The sequence below is a fragment of the Pocillopora damicornis genome, chromosome 8 (assembly GCF_964200805.1).
Source record: "Pocillopora damicornis chromosome 8, jaPocDami1.2, whole genome shotgun sequence".
NCBI lineage: Eukaryota > Metazoa > Cnidaria > Anthozoa > Scleractinia > Pocilloporidae > Pocillopora > Pocillopora damicornis.
In genome coordinates this window covers 15,460,672-15,476,534 of record NC_142677.1, presented here as the reverse complement: position 1 = coordinate 15,476,534, position 15,863 = coordinate 15,460,672, and the positions used below count along the sequence as shown (strand labels likewise).

Genomic DNA, 15,863 nt, shown 5'->3' with positions numbered 1-15,863 from the left:
GGCGCGGAGAGAATATGTGGTTGGTTCATTCAAAGTCTGCACTGCTTTTTTTTTTTGTTAACGAACTTAAGTTCCGAGTTTAAGGTCTGTAGTCTACCTCTCATAAATTGTAATTGCCTCACCCAGTGTAAGTATTGTTTAGTATGTAGAGTAAGCTAATTATTGATTTAAAATTCGTAATGCAAGTAGTGTAAGCATCATAAAGTTTGTACTGTATATTAATTTAAGAGAGAGATCCTTTTGGTAAGTTGTCTTAAACGTGAGTATTGATAAGTATAAATAGAAATAGGGGTTTTATGAATTGAAGTCACGTAAGCATTGTTAGTATCGTAATTACTGTAAGTGCTTTACGTAGTAGTATTGCACTGTTGTATGTAAATTAAAAGTTAATTAAAACAATTGTTAAAAGAAAAGGGTGAAAAAAGGACTGACCCACTGACTGGGAAGAAAATTGCGCACTGTCACATGAAAAACAAAAAACATCTTAATAACATCGATTAGCTTTGGAAACCCGATTCTAAACTTTATTTCCCACCAGGGTGTTTCTTGCGCTAGGTGATCGCTCTCTAAAAATAGCCTGTTCAAAATGTCTCCACAAGGAGTCGAACCACTGACCTACAGGAAGTACTTTGGACGCTTAAGCAAACATCCTGCTCTTCTCAGTAATAGGATTTAGATGTATCGCTTTACTCGCGTGAGTAAAAGAGAGAAGGTTATGTTATAGAAAGATTTCCTCTCTTTTCACTCCTTCTGGGTTTACCATGTTTTTCGCCCTGATCGATAGGAAAAGCGAGAAAGATTCATCTTATTCATCTTATGACTGAGACCATTCCTTTGAATCACGTGTCTCGAAAGGCTTGCGAAAAATGGTCATATGAGCCTATAACCGATAAAGTTACATTTGATTTTGCTTAAATCGGCGAACGCAAAAGGTTGCATCGCACAGGTTCCTATTTTGGTATCGCGAAGACAGACTGCAACGTTTGATGAAAATTACTAGAGTGAAAGGAAAAAAAAACGGTGAGTGGTTCTTTAGGTTGTCAGCTGCGGTCAAAAGTGGTATTTTTAGAGCGCCAAGTAGTGCGAGACGAATATCACAAGAACCGATTACCGCTGAAGAGATGAAATTTATAGAAACGTCGATACTGAAGGACTGGTGATTGACCGATTCTAACTCTAACTTTGTTCTGTTTCAACTTGAAATTCAAAGGCTTTCTTAGATGGTCACAAAGCAATCTGATTTCTCGATGGTCGTTAAACGATGAATCGAAAACAAAAACATGCCAGAAAAACAAAGCAGGTAAAAAAATCACTCTCGTGCAGGCTATGCGATTAATTACTCGTAAAAATCAGCGAGTGGCCGAAAACCACGCAACATGAAAAAAAAAAGGAGACATCTCATGTTACATTTTTGACGAAGTTTCCTGTATAACCGTCCGAGGCTCGTGGCATTGACAACTTGCTCACTAACAGCACCCTTGATTCTCCAGTTTCTTCGTTACCTTGTCTTTTTTGTTCATTTCCAACGTCACTTAGTCGCTTTTGTTTGTTTTTGAAATTGTGCGTGATGAAATTTGACCACAGGATAGGCATAATAACAACCCCCCTCTATAGAAACCGCTGGCATGGTTTTTCTACTTGAAGTACAGCAATATTATTTGTTCAGCTGCTGATAGACGTCAGTAAATAGACGACACAAGCTCGGGTGCACTCACGCGTTAACGCACCGATTTTTCCCTTGTTACGTTTACAGATCACTTGTGGAAAATTTCCATACAAGAATTTACGAAGAGCCCACAACAGGTTAAATTTTTCTTCAGAGGAGAAACCTCAGAAAGTATAATTCCAAGAAAACCTACGTGAGGTATGACCATAACACGTTAAAGTAAATTTACATATCTAAAAGAAACTTCAGTATATATCAGTTTTTGTTTGGTGCTGGTGAGTTTTTTTTCTCACCTTTTTACAACTGAACATGACAAAAGATCCATAGTTACTTTAAACTCCTGGCATGAGTTAATCATGACATATTTTGCGAGAACGACCTGACGTTTTCACGATACATTCAAAATTAAACGAAATGCTTCTCCAAGAAGAGTAAACTTCGGATATTTTGACAAACAAACGCAAATTAGTACAACACGGTAAGATATCATGGAACAACAAAAGACTAGAAACAATCAAAACAACTTGTTCGAGTGTCATTCTCATTGTATTAACTGACTTTGAATGCACAGAATCTGAATCACCAAAACAAAATTCGAACGACTCTCAATTTCAAGAGATTCAAAAAGAAAAAAGGAAATGATATTTTTGAATATCATTCAGGCTTACAAAACATATGATACCGAACGATACTTTTATCATTTTCTACTGCGGTGAAGAGGTTTGCGCAACCAGCTCGTTAGCATCCCAAATTGTATATTAAGTACCCTTCAATTCACGTTTTTTTTCATTTTCATCTCACCCACTCCTGACTCGAATTTGCAGAACTTTTCGTTATAAAGAATTCATCCGAGGGAAGACAGACTTAGCTATAGTCGTATAGAAGAGAAAACTGGCTAAAAATGGTCTTTCTGTGTACGTGTCTGGACCGCTCTGTAATTCATCACCCTCAGGTCAAGAAATAATTATTCTCAAAATGATTGAAATTCATTTGTAATGCCATCTTAAGTCTACCGGCAACGAAAACCCCCTAAAAATTTCTCTGCTCTCAACTTTTGGCTTCGATGTTCAATTGCCGGCACTATGCACCCAAACTATTCAGGGAGGCATTAGTTTAGGCGCAATCTTGAACTAATTTTTTCAAAGCTTTTTCTTCCTTTTTTACGTGCGAAGATTAATTCGTCACTCATCATTTACAAGTCAAATATAATTCGATTCATTAATCATTTTTGAATGAGTGTTCTTTTGTTCTAAATTAAAGAAGGCATCTTTTAGACACACGACATATTATGCACTACAAAGTTTTTGAAAGTAACGACGTCACAATGCGCGCATCTTAACCATTTAACTCCCATGAGTGACCAAGACAGAATTTCTCCTCAGAATATCAATATAATATCAAGCAGACAAGTAATGAGAATAAAGGAAAATATCAATCAGGGGATTATTAGTTGATCCAGTACAAATTCTCCGAACTAACTTCGTGGCCATCATATGGTAAACAGTAAGAAGAATTATTAAGCTTATTTTTTTGTAATCTTCTCCATTCTGTATCCTACTTCCTTTTTGATTGATTCTTACCTTTTCGGCGCCTTTGTTTTATGAAAATTTGAAAAGTTTATGAGACCCTTTTTAAGTTAATCAAACTGATTTCTTTCTTCGAAGGAAAAAAAAGGCACAGGTAATGTAGTGCGAGGTAATGACGGCCATCAATGTCTGACTGAGTTAATCATAGCCATTTGAAAGATGTTAACAACGCTTCCTTCGGCTTTCAGTGATGTTTTTTTTTTTTTGCAATTACGCCTACAAGGAAATGGAAGACCACGCGCCACATTATGCACGCTGCGAATTGTCGTGTTTTTTTTCACGGAAGTGAGTCAAATGAAAGAACGAAATTTAGTGAACTCGGTCCACGACGATATGTTAATGACGTTTCCTTTAGATTTCACTGAGTTTTTTTTTCAATTAGGCTTACGAGGAAATGGAACACTACAGGCCACATTATGCAGGCTGTGATTTTTGGTTGTTTTCTCTCATGGAAGTATAGATCAAATCAATCGAAGACGAATGAAGCAAGCAAAACTAAACAAAAGAAATGAAGAAGTAACCTCTCGTATAAGCTCTCTTTACTTAGCGATATTTAAATCGGTGATCGAAGTACTTCCATGATCTCAAATAACTAGGGTATCTTGCAGTTGACGTAAGGTCCATTTAAGGTTTATTTGTCAGTTTTGCACCTCGCATCCTGTATTGTGCTTAATAACCACGTACGTAATCACGGGAATGAACGTGCGCGCATTCTGAGAACACGGTATTGTTTTTCAATCCACGGACCAGATAAAGAGGTACGATGGTCTTTAGCTCTTGAACGACCACGGTGACCAATCTTTTTTATTGCATTTTTCGAAACAGACATTGTAGGGAACATTTAAGGAAAGTTTCAAAGAAATTGTTCGATAACTTTATTATCTGAGGACTCACCTTAAAGTAGAACTGCAACGCGTGCGTAGGAGAAACTTTTTTTGATATTCTGCCAGATTTGACTCTTACACCTGTTGGTATTGGCAAAAACATACGAAAAAACAGGTCATAATTTTCCAATGTGAAAGATCTCTGTAGGCACAAGAACATCAAAGAAGACTGTCAAACGGAAGGCGAATGACAAATGCAAAAGAAATCTGCAAAATAGGGTGAGACGAGAAAAATTATTTTCAGAAAACTTCCTGACCCTGAAATTCGATGTCGAAATTGGAAGAACACTTCGAGCTTACTTTGCCGTAGCTACTACGTCCATATAAATTTTTTTTCGACTCGAACGTTTTTCCTTTCAGGGTTTAAACATTAAACTTCATTATAAGGCGGAAAATAACACATGTTGCAAGATTTAATTACCTGATTGTGGTTCTATTTCTAATAAGTGACAACAGGACTATTTTAGTTCAACCTACTCCGCAGTGAATGTTTGATAAATCATACCAGATGAAAAGAATACTGCTGACTTTTTTCCTATTGTTCTCTTAAAAAAGTCCGAAAATTTGAAAACCCGATCACGCATGATGAGATATTTTATTGGCAGAAATTTTCGAGGTTTTTTTTTTTTGCTTCTTCTCTTGCAACATCACAGGCTGTACTAAATAATTTAAAAATCAATGTTGACATAGTTTTCATGTTTATGCATGAACGTGAAAACCGTGAAATTTAAACCTTCAATTCACGAAAGAGGATGGCCGTTTCATTTGGTTTTCTGTCAGTCTCAGAGAACATTCAGCTGGTACGGAAAAAATGAGCCCTCGACGAATATGGTGATGAGAAGCTTGGTGAAAAAAATCGGAACTCCACAGAAATATCAGTGTAGCTTTATCAATACAATTTAGATTGAAATGCTCTAAGAAATATTAATAAGTGCCTGAAAATTGCGAATGATTTTTATAATAATAATTTATACGGTGCCATACGTTGAGTAATTATAAGCCCATTTGTAATCGCCTTAGGCCCTTCCACTAAACAATAACCCCTAGTCGATAATTTTCTCTCCTCTCATCACCTTTTTGTTTAAAAACATATCAACAATGTAGGAAAAATTCCTGTTTGTTCTCTCCTGGGAGAGAGAACTTTAAAAAGAACTAGAAGTTTGCCAGGTTAAGAAAACATCGAAGAATTAAGAATAAGCTAAAGCGAACAGGCGGAGTTAAGCGTTAAATTGGAATTTACACTCTTCAAAAGCTTACGCTAAATGTTTTCAAGATGGAGGAACTGTGAGAGGGTTCCCTACAAATTTCTTAGAAACCTCTTTGCTGCTCGTCCTCCTTCGGCTTTGTGTTGTTACGGGAAAATTTACTGATTTTTCCCGTGTGTGTTATTCGGAACATATTTATTCGTAAACTTTCGCATTTAACCATTTCAAGTCCTTTCATTTAAAAAAAAATCAAAAAAATGTATAAAAACCACAGAAGCTTTTAGAATAGGTTTTTGTTGTTGCTCGCTTTCATCACATGCACCTGCTTGTCGGCACTTTTTTTATTTATTACATGGTTTTTTTAAGTTAATATAAGTGTTGATGGTCTTTCTGGAAACATTGGTTTTCATGGTAGATGGCAGCTGAGTTTATACTCGTAAATCTTATTTCTTTTCATGCGATGGTTTCCAAGCCAATCTTGCATAGATAAGCAGAAACTTTTAATCGCTTTTCCGTTTTTTATTTCCTAAGCTGCGCTACTGCAATTAAGATAGGTATTGTTTTCTATATCAGAGCTTTAAAATCGCACCTAAGTTTCCTATGTTAATGGCCTAGAGTTTATTGCATCCGTCTTTTTAATTTTGAGATTCTTTCCGTCGTAGAAACAGATGGAATATTTAAGTAGTTTTCGTTTAACTTCAAAGAGACTTTTTTCCGCTCCTTTGTGTCCTTATTCAAATATTGCGATTTGTGTAACAATAGCAGTTCACAGTGGTTACTTCTTAAGCAAGTACCTTGTACAGCTTCGATGATTACAAACTGGAGTATGCTAGAGGTCATGTCGCTTGTTGGCCTGACCTAGAATAAAAGTACTGTGGAACCAAAGATTGTCTTATCCTTGACGTCCGTATAAGCTCGCTCGAAGTAGATCTCCGTGTACCAGGAAATCGTGACGAGTTTCCGTTCTCGCTGCCAAGTCGTCTCTACAGAGTTATTTCCCCCAGTTGTTATTGTGCCGTCCGCGAAGATTCAGTCTTCCAGTTAGCGAGCGAAAAACTATCGTCACAGTGTTCAAAATTACTAAAGAAACTAAGGATGCGTTCCTCTGGGAGAGTCCGGATAAGAATTTCTGATCTGTGGCGTTCCTTTCCAGCAAATCAATTTTCAGATCAGTGATTTATCAAATTCTCAATGCGGATATGGCTCTGCCTCTTCCTTATCAAGAGATACAACAGAAATTCTTCATCTTCACAACTTCTCGCTTCTTGTAATATTGAATCATCGGAAAGTTCATCTATTAACGAAACAAAAGCTGCTCTAAACGCGACGGCAATCTTGTTTTCGTTTTTAAATTTAGCGCGCGATTCTGTTGACGTGCTCTACAATTTCGCGCCTGCTGTCGTGATAACTGATCCAATGAACTAAAGCTCCGGTTCTTCGATGCACCGTAATCTGTGTGATCTTGGATCACAAATCCTAATCCGGATCCTCCCAAAGGACGCACCTTAAGACAAGAGTCTCCAAAAAGTACATTGTTTTGATAGCGTCACGCAGTAAGAACTACAATGCCCAATTCTTATGAAAAGCAACAACTTAACATCGTCTGCCTCACAAAGTTCACCGGTTTTTTCGAAAACTGACGCTTCTTGACAAACGTTTAGGCGACTGTTGGCTACCGCGAAGTTGCTGATCCGCCAAGGGGGTTAAACACTTGAAATTACCATCTTTACATTTTCCGTTGTAAAAATTCATTACAGTTTTACTTTCTGACGTTTGAATTTCAGCAACTCTTTCGATTTTTGAAGAATCTTCTTTAGGAAGAAAACAATTTAAATGTTTTATTGTAGTGAGCAATGAAAATGACTTGGGTAAAATAGAATAAGGTTATTCACAAATGGTTTCGTCCACTAGGACAGAAATTAAATTGTATCTAAACTCTTTTCGCCGTAAATGAAAGTGACTCTTTTCATGATATAAAATTTAACAGATGGTTAAAAGATGTGACAACAATTGGACGTCTCTTGTCAACAAAACAGTTAAATTATCGAAGTGACTGCAAATTAGAATCATCTATTATCTCAACAAGACAACAGTGGTATTAAACAAAAAGATCTATTAACCAATATCTTTGACTCGAAGTAATGAGGACGAGATAAAATATTTCTGTTTCGATGTCGAATCTGTTTCACGGCTTTGCATGAAGAAACTCTACATATTTTGAACCTATCAACTCTACGGATTCGTTTAAAACGACGTTAGAAAGGCTGGGTTCGGAGATCAATGTGATTTTTAATTTTATACATTAGTTTCTGGAGGAGTCAAAGCTTGCTATAAATAAAGTTGGTTGTAATATTATTTTCTTCATATGAAATAGATGCTTTTGGCAATGCAAATTAAAAGGAGGTACAACCGATTAGCGTTTTACTTTGTAAATGGAAAATTCGTTTTCAAAGGATGTAAAAGTCATCCATTAGTATTGCTGTCCCCTAAGGAAGAAATAAATAGCGATTTTGTTAGGTTAAGCCAAGTCACCAGCTGCTCTGCGTATCGTGAGATAATCGTACGTCGCTCTCTGAACAGTTTAAGGTCATTCTTACATCTGCCGCGTTGTATAAGGTGTTCTTTGGTCTCGCACAGAATTGAGACGAAATTGAAGGTGAACCGTGTTAAAGGTTTGTAAACCCTTTTGTCGACCTTTCGAATGTCGCTCCCAATAGCTGGGCCACATTTTTTTAAAATGTTTTTCTTTTACGTCCAAGAAAAAATATTCCTGATTACGATGGGTGTTTGCGATCTGATAAAAAATATCTGCCATTCGTAATTAAAAAATGTGTTTAAATGTCAAGCTTCTGTTAATGCACATGAAAACCGCAAGGGCCGTCAATAAAACCATTTTGTTCTGTTATTTAATTCTAAACATGCGGCAAATACATAGAACTTTAAACAATTTCCTTCCTTGATAAAGAGGTATAAGTCTTCCACGAGGGTTAACAACAACGAGGAATAGTTTTTTCTTCTACTCGAGGAAAAAGTCAGTTGTGGATCTCTTAAAAGGTTTGCCTGAAGCCTATTTGGGGTTTACATCTTTCACTGAAACTCTATTTAAGCTTTTACCGACTAGTGACTAAGAGTTTCGGGCGTAGTCCGTGACGCATGAATGAAGTTGCACGGGGTTTTCAGTTTAGAAAACCTTCCTTTTGAACAGCAAGGTTTAGGGTGTAAATAAAAGAACATAGACTGTGATTTTACAATAGTCGCGAAGATTTTGCCGGTGACCTGCTGGCGAAGACTGAGAAGTTTTTCGACGTTTCCAATTTTTTTTCATGTTACGTTTAAGAATTTCATGCTGGAAACTGAAAATGATGTCAAATAAATTCCATGCTGAGTTCAAGCTTCCCAGCTTCTCGGCGGGGTGAACCACCCCATTAGTGTGTCGACATGTAACTGAAAGCAGACTTTACAAATAGTGAACAGTGTCCAATGGTTACGCACAAAGGACTGAATGATAAAATTTTCTTTGGCTTCTTCGGCTGAGGATCTTAATTACATAAAATGAAATATTGATGTCCTCAAACAAAGCGGTTTTCATTGCTTCTCCGCCCGTTTAACACGTATTTTATTTCAATCATTATTGAACGAGAAGCCAGCAATGGAGAGTGATTCAATATAAACAAAAAAAATTTATGGAACGGCTCGGGAAAGGGAAACAGAATGGATACATCTCGGTTAAGTAACATTTCATTTCACTTTATGTAGATTTTTAGACAACGATGTGTTGAAAATTGCATTGATTACGGCTCTCTATGTTAACAGTTTTCTGTATCTCAACAGTTCATGTAAACACACTCACAGGGTGATCTGCCTTCAGTGGCTGATCTTCCTTTGCCCTTTACGTGAACACTTCTCCGTTGTGTGTTACTGTAGAAGAACATGAACTGGTTATTGATAATCTACGTGCTTCACTGAGAAAGTAATAGCATGTCGTATCATTTACACTCTATCAATAGATGTGGTTCACAAATATGATCAATTTTCATAAAAAGGAAAGTAATTTAAAACTTCCTACGGTGCCCACAGCAATTTTCCAAGGTGAGAAATTTTAATTTGGAATTGTTTAGGGAAGTCTAACTCTGACAGGTGAGAAAATGGGATCACAATTGTATCATAAATTTTGGTATCAAATTGTTGGAAAAAGATTCTACTCTGTTGGAACTGAAGAAGTCACATTTATCGTATAACCTTTCCGCTGATGCACACAGGTACAGACAGCGTAAAACCAAGCGCAAAAAAGGCATGAACATGCAGGGTCCAAATTTATTTTTTCTCACTTAGCTCAACAAAACAGAACGAAACCGCTGTTGAAGCTTTTTTTTAACCAAATGATTGTAAAAGAATAATATCTTCTGCCGTACTCTCTAAGGGTTCTTGAGCGATACAATTCGCAGGAGAGAAATAAAGCGGTAAAACCACAAGATATTTGCGGTATGCAAATCACGTTTAATAATGTTGTACCGGAATCGGAAAAACGCCATATTATGATTTTGTACAACAATACATTAACGTGTTCAGGGTACGTACAAAGTTATTCAAAATCAAACTCGGACATGCAGCTATACAGCTATATTTCTCAGCTAAAGAACCAAGAGACAAGGAAAAGAAATTTCTGAGTAATCGGCCTAAATTTATGCTTTGAAAGGGCAAAGAACGTTTTTACATTTTTAACTATTTTAAGACTCGCTGTAGAAACTGTGGTGCTGCTTCGGTGGGAGAGTATAACAAGGTAATTTAGCATCATCAAATGAGTTGATAACTTAAATTTGCCACCATAAAGAGTTTCAAAGCTGACGTTTCGAGTGTTAGCCCTTCGTCGTTTGCTTTTAAACTCTTTACGGCGGCCATTTACTCAGTTGATATTGTGTTTTACTTCATCTTGAGCTTGCAAAGTGGCTTTAATGTGTAAAAAAAAAAAAAAAAAAAAATCGCAACATTCGCTTACATCAAGTAAAGCCATGGTCCTCGCTGGCGTGCTGCAATTTTAGCAGTTGCAGAAAACTGAGAAGTCTGAAAATTCAGGCTTCGACGGGATTCGAACCTATACCTCCTAAATACTAGTTGGTTACTACAACAAACTGAGCTTCAAAGCACTGGGAGCGAGGCAAAGTTTAGAGTGCATAGAGTGCATATATTCTGTCACAAAAAACGGGGAAAAAAATACGAGCTTGAAAGATCGGGAAAAAATGCCTCGGGTCAAACGTCCCTTTAAGAGGAAATGAGCCACAACCCCTCGTTACAATTAGTGAAACACCTACCACATGTCAAGAAAAATGACGAGGAAAAAAACCTCAAGAAGAAAACTGACCTTTGATAGAAAAGCGGGGTGCCTCAACTAAAATCGGCTCAAAAGAACTTGTGTCATTTCTGTTAGTTCCAGTGATTATATCATCAGGTCAAGATACAAACCAACGTGAATATTATCATGCATGCTTAAAGTTATGAATTAAAAGGTTTATATTTAGAACAATTAATTTATAAGATGCTTTCATTTCTCTTAGATGTCTCGGCAATTTGTCAAATTAAAGCAAAAGAAGTAAGTTTTTATCTTATCAAATCATTAATTCAATAAGAGTATCCAAAATTCCTGGTTCATAAAAAGCAATAAATCCTTTGGAATGACATGTCTCAACTAAAAATCCTACTGGTGAGCCTCCTTCTTCTTAACTAAACTGTTTGAACTTATTTTAAATAGAAGAGCCTGTCTACCTTCCCGCTGGCATTCAAACCGCATTTAGATTCTGTACTATAGTGTGTTAATAAGAATGAATTCCAAATGGAAAAGCTGCGATGAAGTCTTGCGTGTAAGCATGAATTGAGATACGTTTCACAGGATCAAAGATTCCATGTTTCAAGGCTACGAAAAAACTTTAGGCGTATTTTATTGAATACGTAAATCGTCAGTTTTAGTCTAACAGGGGCATCTTTAATGTTTGCCCGTAGCATCCAATCTATCGGCTTATTCGTGGTCTTATCGCTAACAGGTAATAACACAGTAAAAAAAGGTTCTGTCATGGGACGTTCTAACCCCACGTTCTACTAAAGATCTAAAACCTTACGTCAAAATTAGGGAGATTCCGATGACCAAATTTTTATCACCAAAGTTTAGATAAAAAAAAAGAAAAAAGCGGAGAGGCAAAAGAGTGATTTATGTGAGCATTACATACAACACCTGCAGCCTTTTTAAACTCCATTGCCCGGCACTATTGCGATGCTTTTAAGTTTGAGTTTGATTTATGTCCACTTTGTAAAACAAACAGTCAATTGAAAATGCTCGCTTGAGCGGCCAATTACAGTTTCTAATTGGCAACCTCTATGCTAAAACCAAAATAGTTATAATGAATCATCTCAAAACAGAGCAGCTGTCACTGTCATGGCCATTCAATTCATTTGATCAGTTTTACCTCATGGACAGAGAACCTTGAAGGTATGCTGAATTTGGTCGCTCTGAATTTTCATCTATGGGTTCAATTGTCCAAATATCACTAAAAATTGGGAAATTCTTCACGGGAACCGCAAATATCTCAGTGAGTTAAAACATAACGTTCCTGGCTAAGGCAAAGTACAGTCTGATTTCATTTTCATCTCTTTACTCATAATCCTTACATCACCGTTGAAGAGAAACTATAAAAAGAAATCAGTATATTACTAACAATTGCGCAACTATTTCAAACTTAACATAAATGTAGCTCACACAAGAAGGCAATAATCTCATATTTTGCCGCTTGTCGTTAATTTCATGTTTCACTTCTCTTATAAGTCACGATCACCAGCAGGTATTCTGATCAAGTTTGGAGGTTCATTTGTTAATAGCGGCATTCCGGTTAGTGACTATATAGATGCTTGATTAAATACCACAGGAGACTTTCTAGACTCGATTTCTGCTATTTTTTGGCGTCCAGTCCTTTAGGACAGATAGTTAATTTCTGCTGTTTGGCGAGTGATAAAAGGACGAAGAAGTGAAATGGCAGAAAGAAAGAAAACGTAGTTATTTTGGTAATAAAAGAATGCTGATAAATTAGTAAGCTTTGAATTGTTTCGTTTGCAGCTGCGAGTTGAAATGAAAGAAATGGAGGGCACGTTTAGCAACGAAACAAACCACACATCTTCAATGAATGGAGGTACCGCGCCATTGCCATCAACGTTTCCAGAATACCTTCACCAGCCACTGTGGGCCCATGTGTTCCAAATCACCCTGTGGTCAACTGTGGTATTCCTGGGAGTTATTGGCAACCTCTTGGTGTGCACTGTAATACTCAGACGACCCCGGATGAAGACAACGATGAATTATTACTTGCTAAGCTTGGCCGTTGCAGACTTAGGAGTTTTAATATTAATCTATCCTGTGGCTGTGCTAAAATACTTAAGACCATTTCGATGGGTGTTAGGAAAGCCGGCATGTTTATTTATGGTTCCTACACAGGAGATCTTCTTTGGATCCTCCATCTGGTCCATAACAGCAATTGCCATCGAGAGATACCGAAATATAATTGGCTCTAAACGATATCAGCTAAATCGCGGGTCTCGAACAACAACCTGGATGGTTATAATGGGCGTCTGGTTGGCATCATTTTTAGTCTCATGCGTTCCTCTTTACCCCGTTATTACCTACGAGCCCTCTATCCCATTATGCTATCCCGATTGGTCAGATAATTATGGAGGATATGCTGTTTTTGTGTCTTACTCGGTAGCTCTTATTGTGGTTTGGTATGCCCTTCCTCTCGCTGTTATCGCATTCACGTACATAAGGATCAAGAATCGTGTACATCGTAGTGCTGTGTTCCGACAGTCGATGTCAATTGGCGATGAAAAGGAAGAAATTCTCTCGGTCCAGGCTCCAAAAAACCACGATAGATCTCGTCAAAGAATATGGCGACAGAGCAACAAAGCAAGACAGATTCTTACCCCACTTGTTGTATTATTTGCCCTGACAATGTTCCCGCTGACCGCCTTTCGACTCCTAATACTCATCAAGCCCAAGGTTTGGACCAGCCCCTACTATAACCTGTTAATGGGTCAAGTAACATTATTCGTTATGGTCAACTCCTCAGCTAATCCACTTGTGTATTACATCACAAGTAAAGAGTTCAAAGATGCACTCAAGGAATTGTTTAAAAAAAGGCGTTCCCAGTCATGGAGACAGTGCAGTGACAAAGGAGGTAAAGCATCATCTATCTCGAGAATGACAGGCGTTTAAGGACAAAATCAAGAAACAGCAGCAGATAAAACACAATGGTAACGACACACATTGCCAAAAGTTACGCTGCCTGCAGCTTGCTAGGAGCCTGGCTCGGGTTGTTCGAGATAACGCTATCCACTCGATAAATCTCTATCCGTTGGATAGCGAAATACCTTTTGTACTCTGGAGAGCGTTTTATCCGGTGGATAGCGTTATGCGTTCTTTGAACAACTGGGCCCTGAAGAAAATACTATATTTCGATTCAGGTAGATGGATAAAGTTGTTATGAAGGTAGAACAGCCAATGGATCGGCCATTTCAGACCAGGGAAGTGGATCTCTTATGTACACCTGCTTATGTTAACAGTCTTGGAAAAACCGTCCATATTTAATTCAAGTAGTAGGATTAAGTTGTCATTTCAAGAAACTGGAGTAGCAATAGTATCGAAGTGGCCATTCAAAACAGGTGTAAAAAGTTGAGGTGTGGACAAAACAACTTATTTATCAACTTTTTACTCCAGGAAAGTGGCTCTCGATGTATGCCAGTAGCCTGCAGAAAAACACTTCATTTACATTCAAGCTGTTTGATAAAGTTTTCACGAGGATAAAGTAACTTCTTGTGGGAAGGGCCAATCTGAGTGCACGGTGGTTGTCTTTGGTAACAACCGTTTGCCAAGGCCTTGGAAAAAACTATATCGTGCAATTTAACTAAGTGGATTAGAGTGGCATGAGGATAACGGAGCCAACTTATTTAGCTACGATAGTGTGGCGTGCAGCGAGTGCTGGGAAGCTGCAATTGTACGAAGAATCTAACCACTCTATTTAAGCAACCGATCAATCATTTGTTACAGGCAAAGAAAGTTAAAAGCGCAGTGCAGTACTAGCTGTAGTCAATACTGCAAAAAAAGTTGAAAACGTTGGAATTAAGAGCAAAAACATTGACGTTTTCAGACGTATTTGTTTAGTTCATGAACAATATACTTTCAACATCCCCTTAGAAATACCTTTTGAAAACAACATGCATCAAACCATGCAAACCAGTAGTTTGATTTAAGAGCTGCGACGATCTGAACCTTAGTAATCACTCTAAAAGATGAATCGTTGTGCATTCTACAATACGCGACTTTGCTAATACTGGGGTCAGAATGAACGCTGGGATTAGCCAACCCGGCACCAGTTCCCTCAAGGAGTATGTTGTTTCGAGCAGCCTCGACATTTTTCATAAAAATGATAAACGTGATTTCACTCTCATACTCCCCATAGAGTTAGCGTAAGTATTAGTGACAACTTGTCAACAACTGGTTCTGGGATTCTTCATAGAATTAGTGCGAGCATAAGAAAGCAGTATCTGCAAATGTTGGTGTGCAAGATCATTAGATAAACTACCCACTTCTCTTTTTAATATTGTAAATCACATGAGAGATTAGGCTACAGGACTTCTATCGCGAAGCTTCTCAGCCCATTTTCAGTAAAACTATTCATAGCTAGAGCCAATTGTAACAACCTTTGAACCAAAAGAGATAAAAAGAAATTCAACCAGTGCGTGTCTTAAAGTTCTGTGATAAATTAACTTCAGAGGCGGGTGGCTTCTGTGACAAGTAGTCACTTGGGATAGACCGTTTCCGGTTCCATGACACTCTCCGTGTTTTAGCGCGGAAAACCGTCTTAGGTTGGTTAGGTCAGTTGGTTGATCAACTTTTTCGATTGAAAACAAACCAAGTTGAATTCACAACTGTTTATATAAGAGAGAGAGAAGTTGGAATCGCACTTCAGGACATCATGCTCTCTTAGCTGAACTCGTTAACACAGAGAAGCCTAGAAATGACGACTCCTGGAGTCAATCGAAAAGGTTCGATCAAGTGGAACGAGGTTGGTGTTCCAGTAGCAGACTTCAACCTACATCGGTTGTGGTTGAAAAGGTTAAACCCAGTAGCACACGATTTAGTATTATCAACCGAGTCGATAACGTAAATTGGCCACCGTAGAGTTTCACAGTTCACGTTTCTAGTGTTAGCCCTTCGTCAGAGCGAATGGAGGAATTGTGGGTTGTGTGTGTGTTTATAAGCAGAAAATGGCGCAACGCTATTGGTGGAAACATGGTGACGAGAAAACAAGAAAAAATTCGTTGGATGAAAAACGCTTTTTTTCCCTTTGCTTTTTTAGCTGCAAAACTCTAGAACAAAAATTTATCTTTCCAATCGGCACTCTTAATCCCCACGGTATCAACGAGCGCTTTCCATTCAACTAATTTATTCTTGTTTTCTCGTCATCACGTTCCGACTGACTATTAATTC

The 15,863-nt window shown here is 37.8% G+C and overlaps 1 protein-coding gene across 12 annotated transcripts; it reads left to right on the top strand.

Annotated features, from left to right (window-relative positions):
• The first annotated feature begins 700 nt into the window (after positions 1 to 700).
• Positions 701 to 15,109, top strand: LOC113676111 (adenosine receptor A3). 12 transcript variants are annotated; one of them, XM_089214887.1, is made up of 4 exons: positions 705 to 1,020; positions 1,754 to 1,864; positions 10,894 to 10,928; positions 12,441 to 15,109. In XM_089214887.1, exon 4 carries the CDS (start codon positions 12,453 to 12,455, stop codon positions 13,587 to 13,589), a length of 1,137 nt encoding a protein of 378 aa, XP_089071013.1. In that variant the 5' UTR covers positions 705 to 1,020; positions 1,754 to 1,864; positions 10,894 to 10,928; positions 12,441 to 12,452; the 3' UTR covers positions 13,590 to 15,109. The 12 variants fall into 12 exon arrangements, with proteins under 12 accessions (XP_089071012.1, XP_089071013.1, XP_089071009.1 ...); XM_089214883.1 differs by lacking the exon at positions 10,894 to 10,928 and adding an exon at positions 12,153 to 12,215 and having other exon boundaries at positions 903 to 1,020; XM_089214884.1 differs by lacking the exon at positions 705 to 1,020 and adding an exon at positions 12,153 to 12,215 and having other exon boundaries at positions 1,683 to 1,864.
• Positions 15,110 to 15,863: the final 754 nt, after the last annotated feature.

Coding starts and splice junctions, on each gene's coding strand:
- LOC113676111 (XM_027192732.2), top strand. CDS start 12,132: ATGTTTCACTTCTCTTATAAGTCACGATCACCAGCAGGTATTCTGATC. Junction 12,216..12,440: donor TTGTTAATAGCGGCATTCCG/GTTAGTGACTAT, acceptor TTTCGTTTGCAG/CTGCGAGTTGAAATGAAAGA.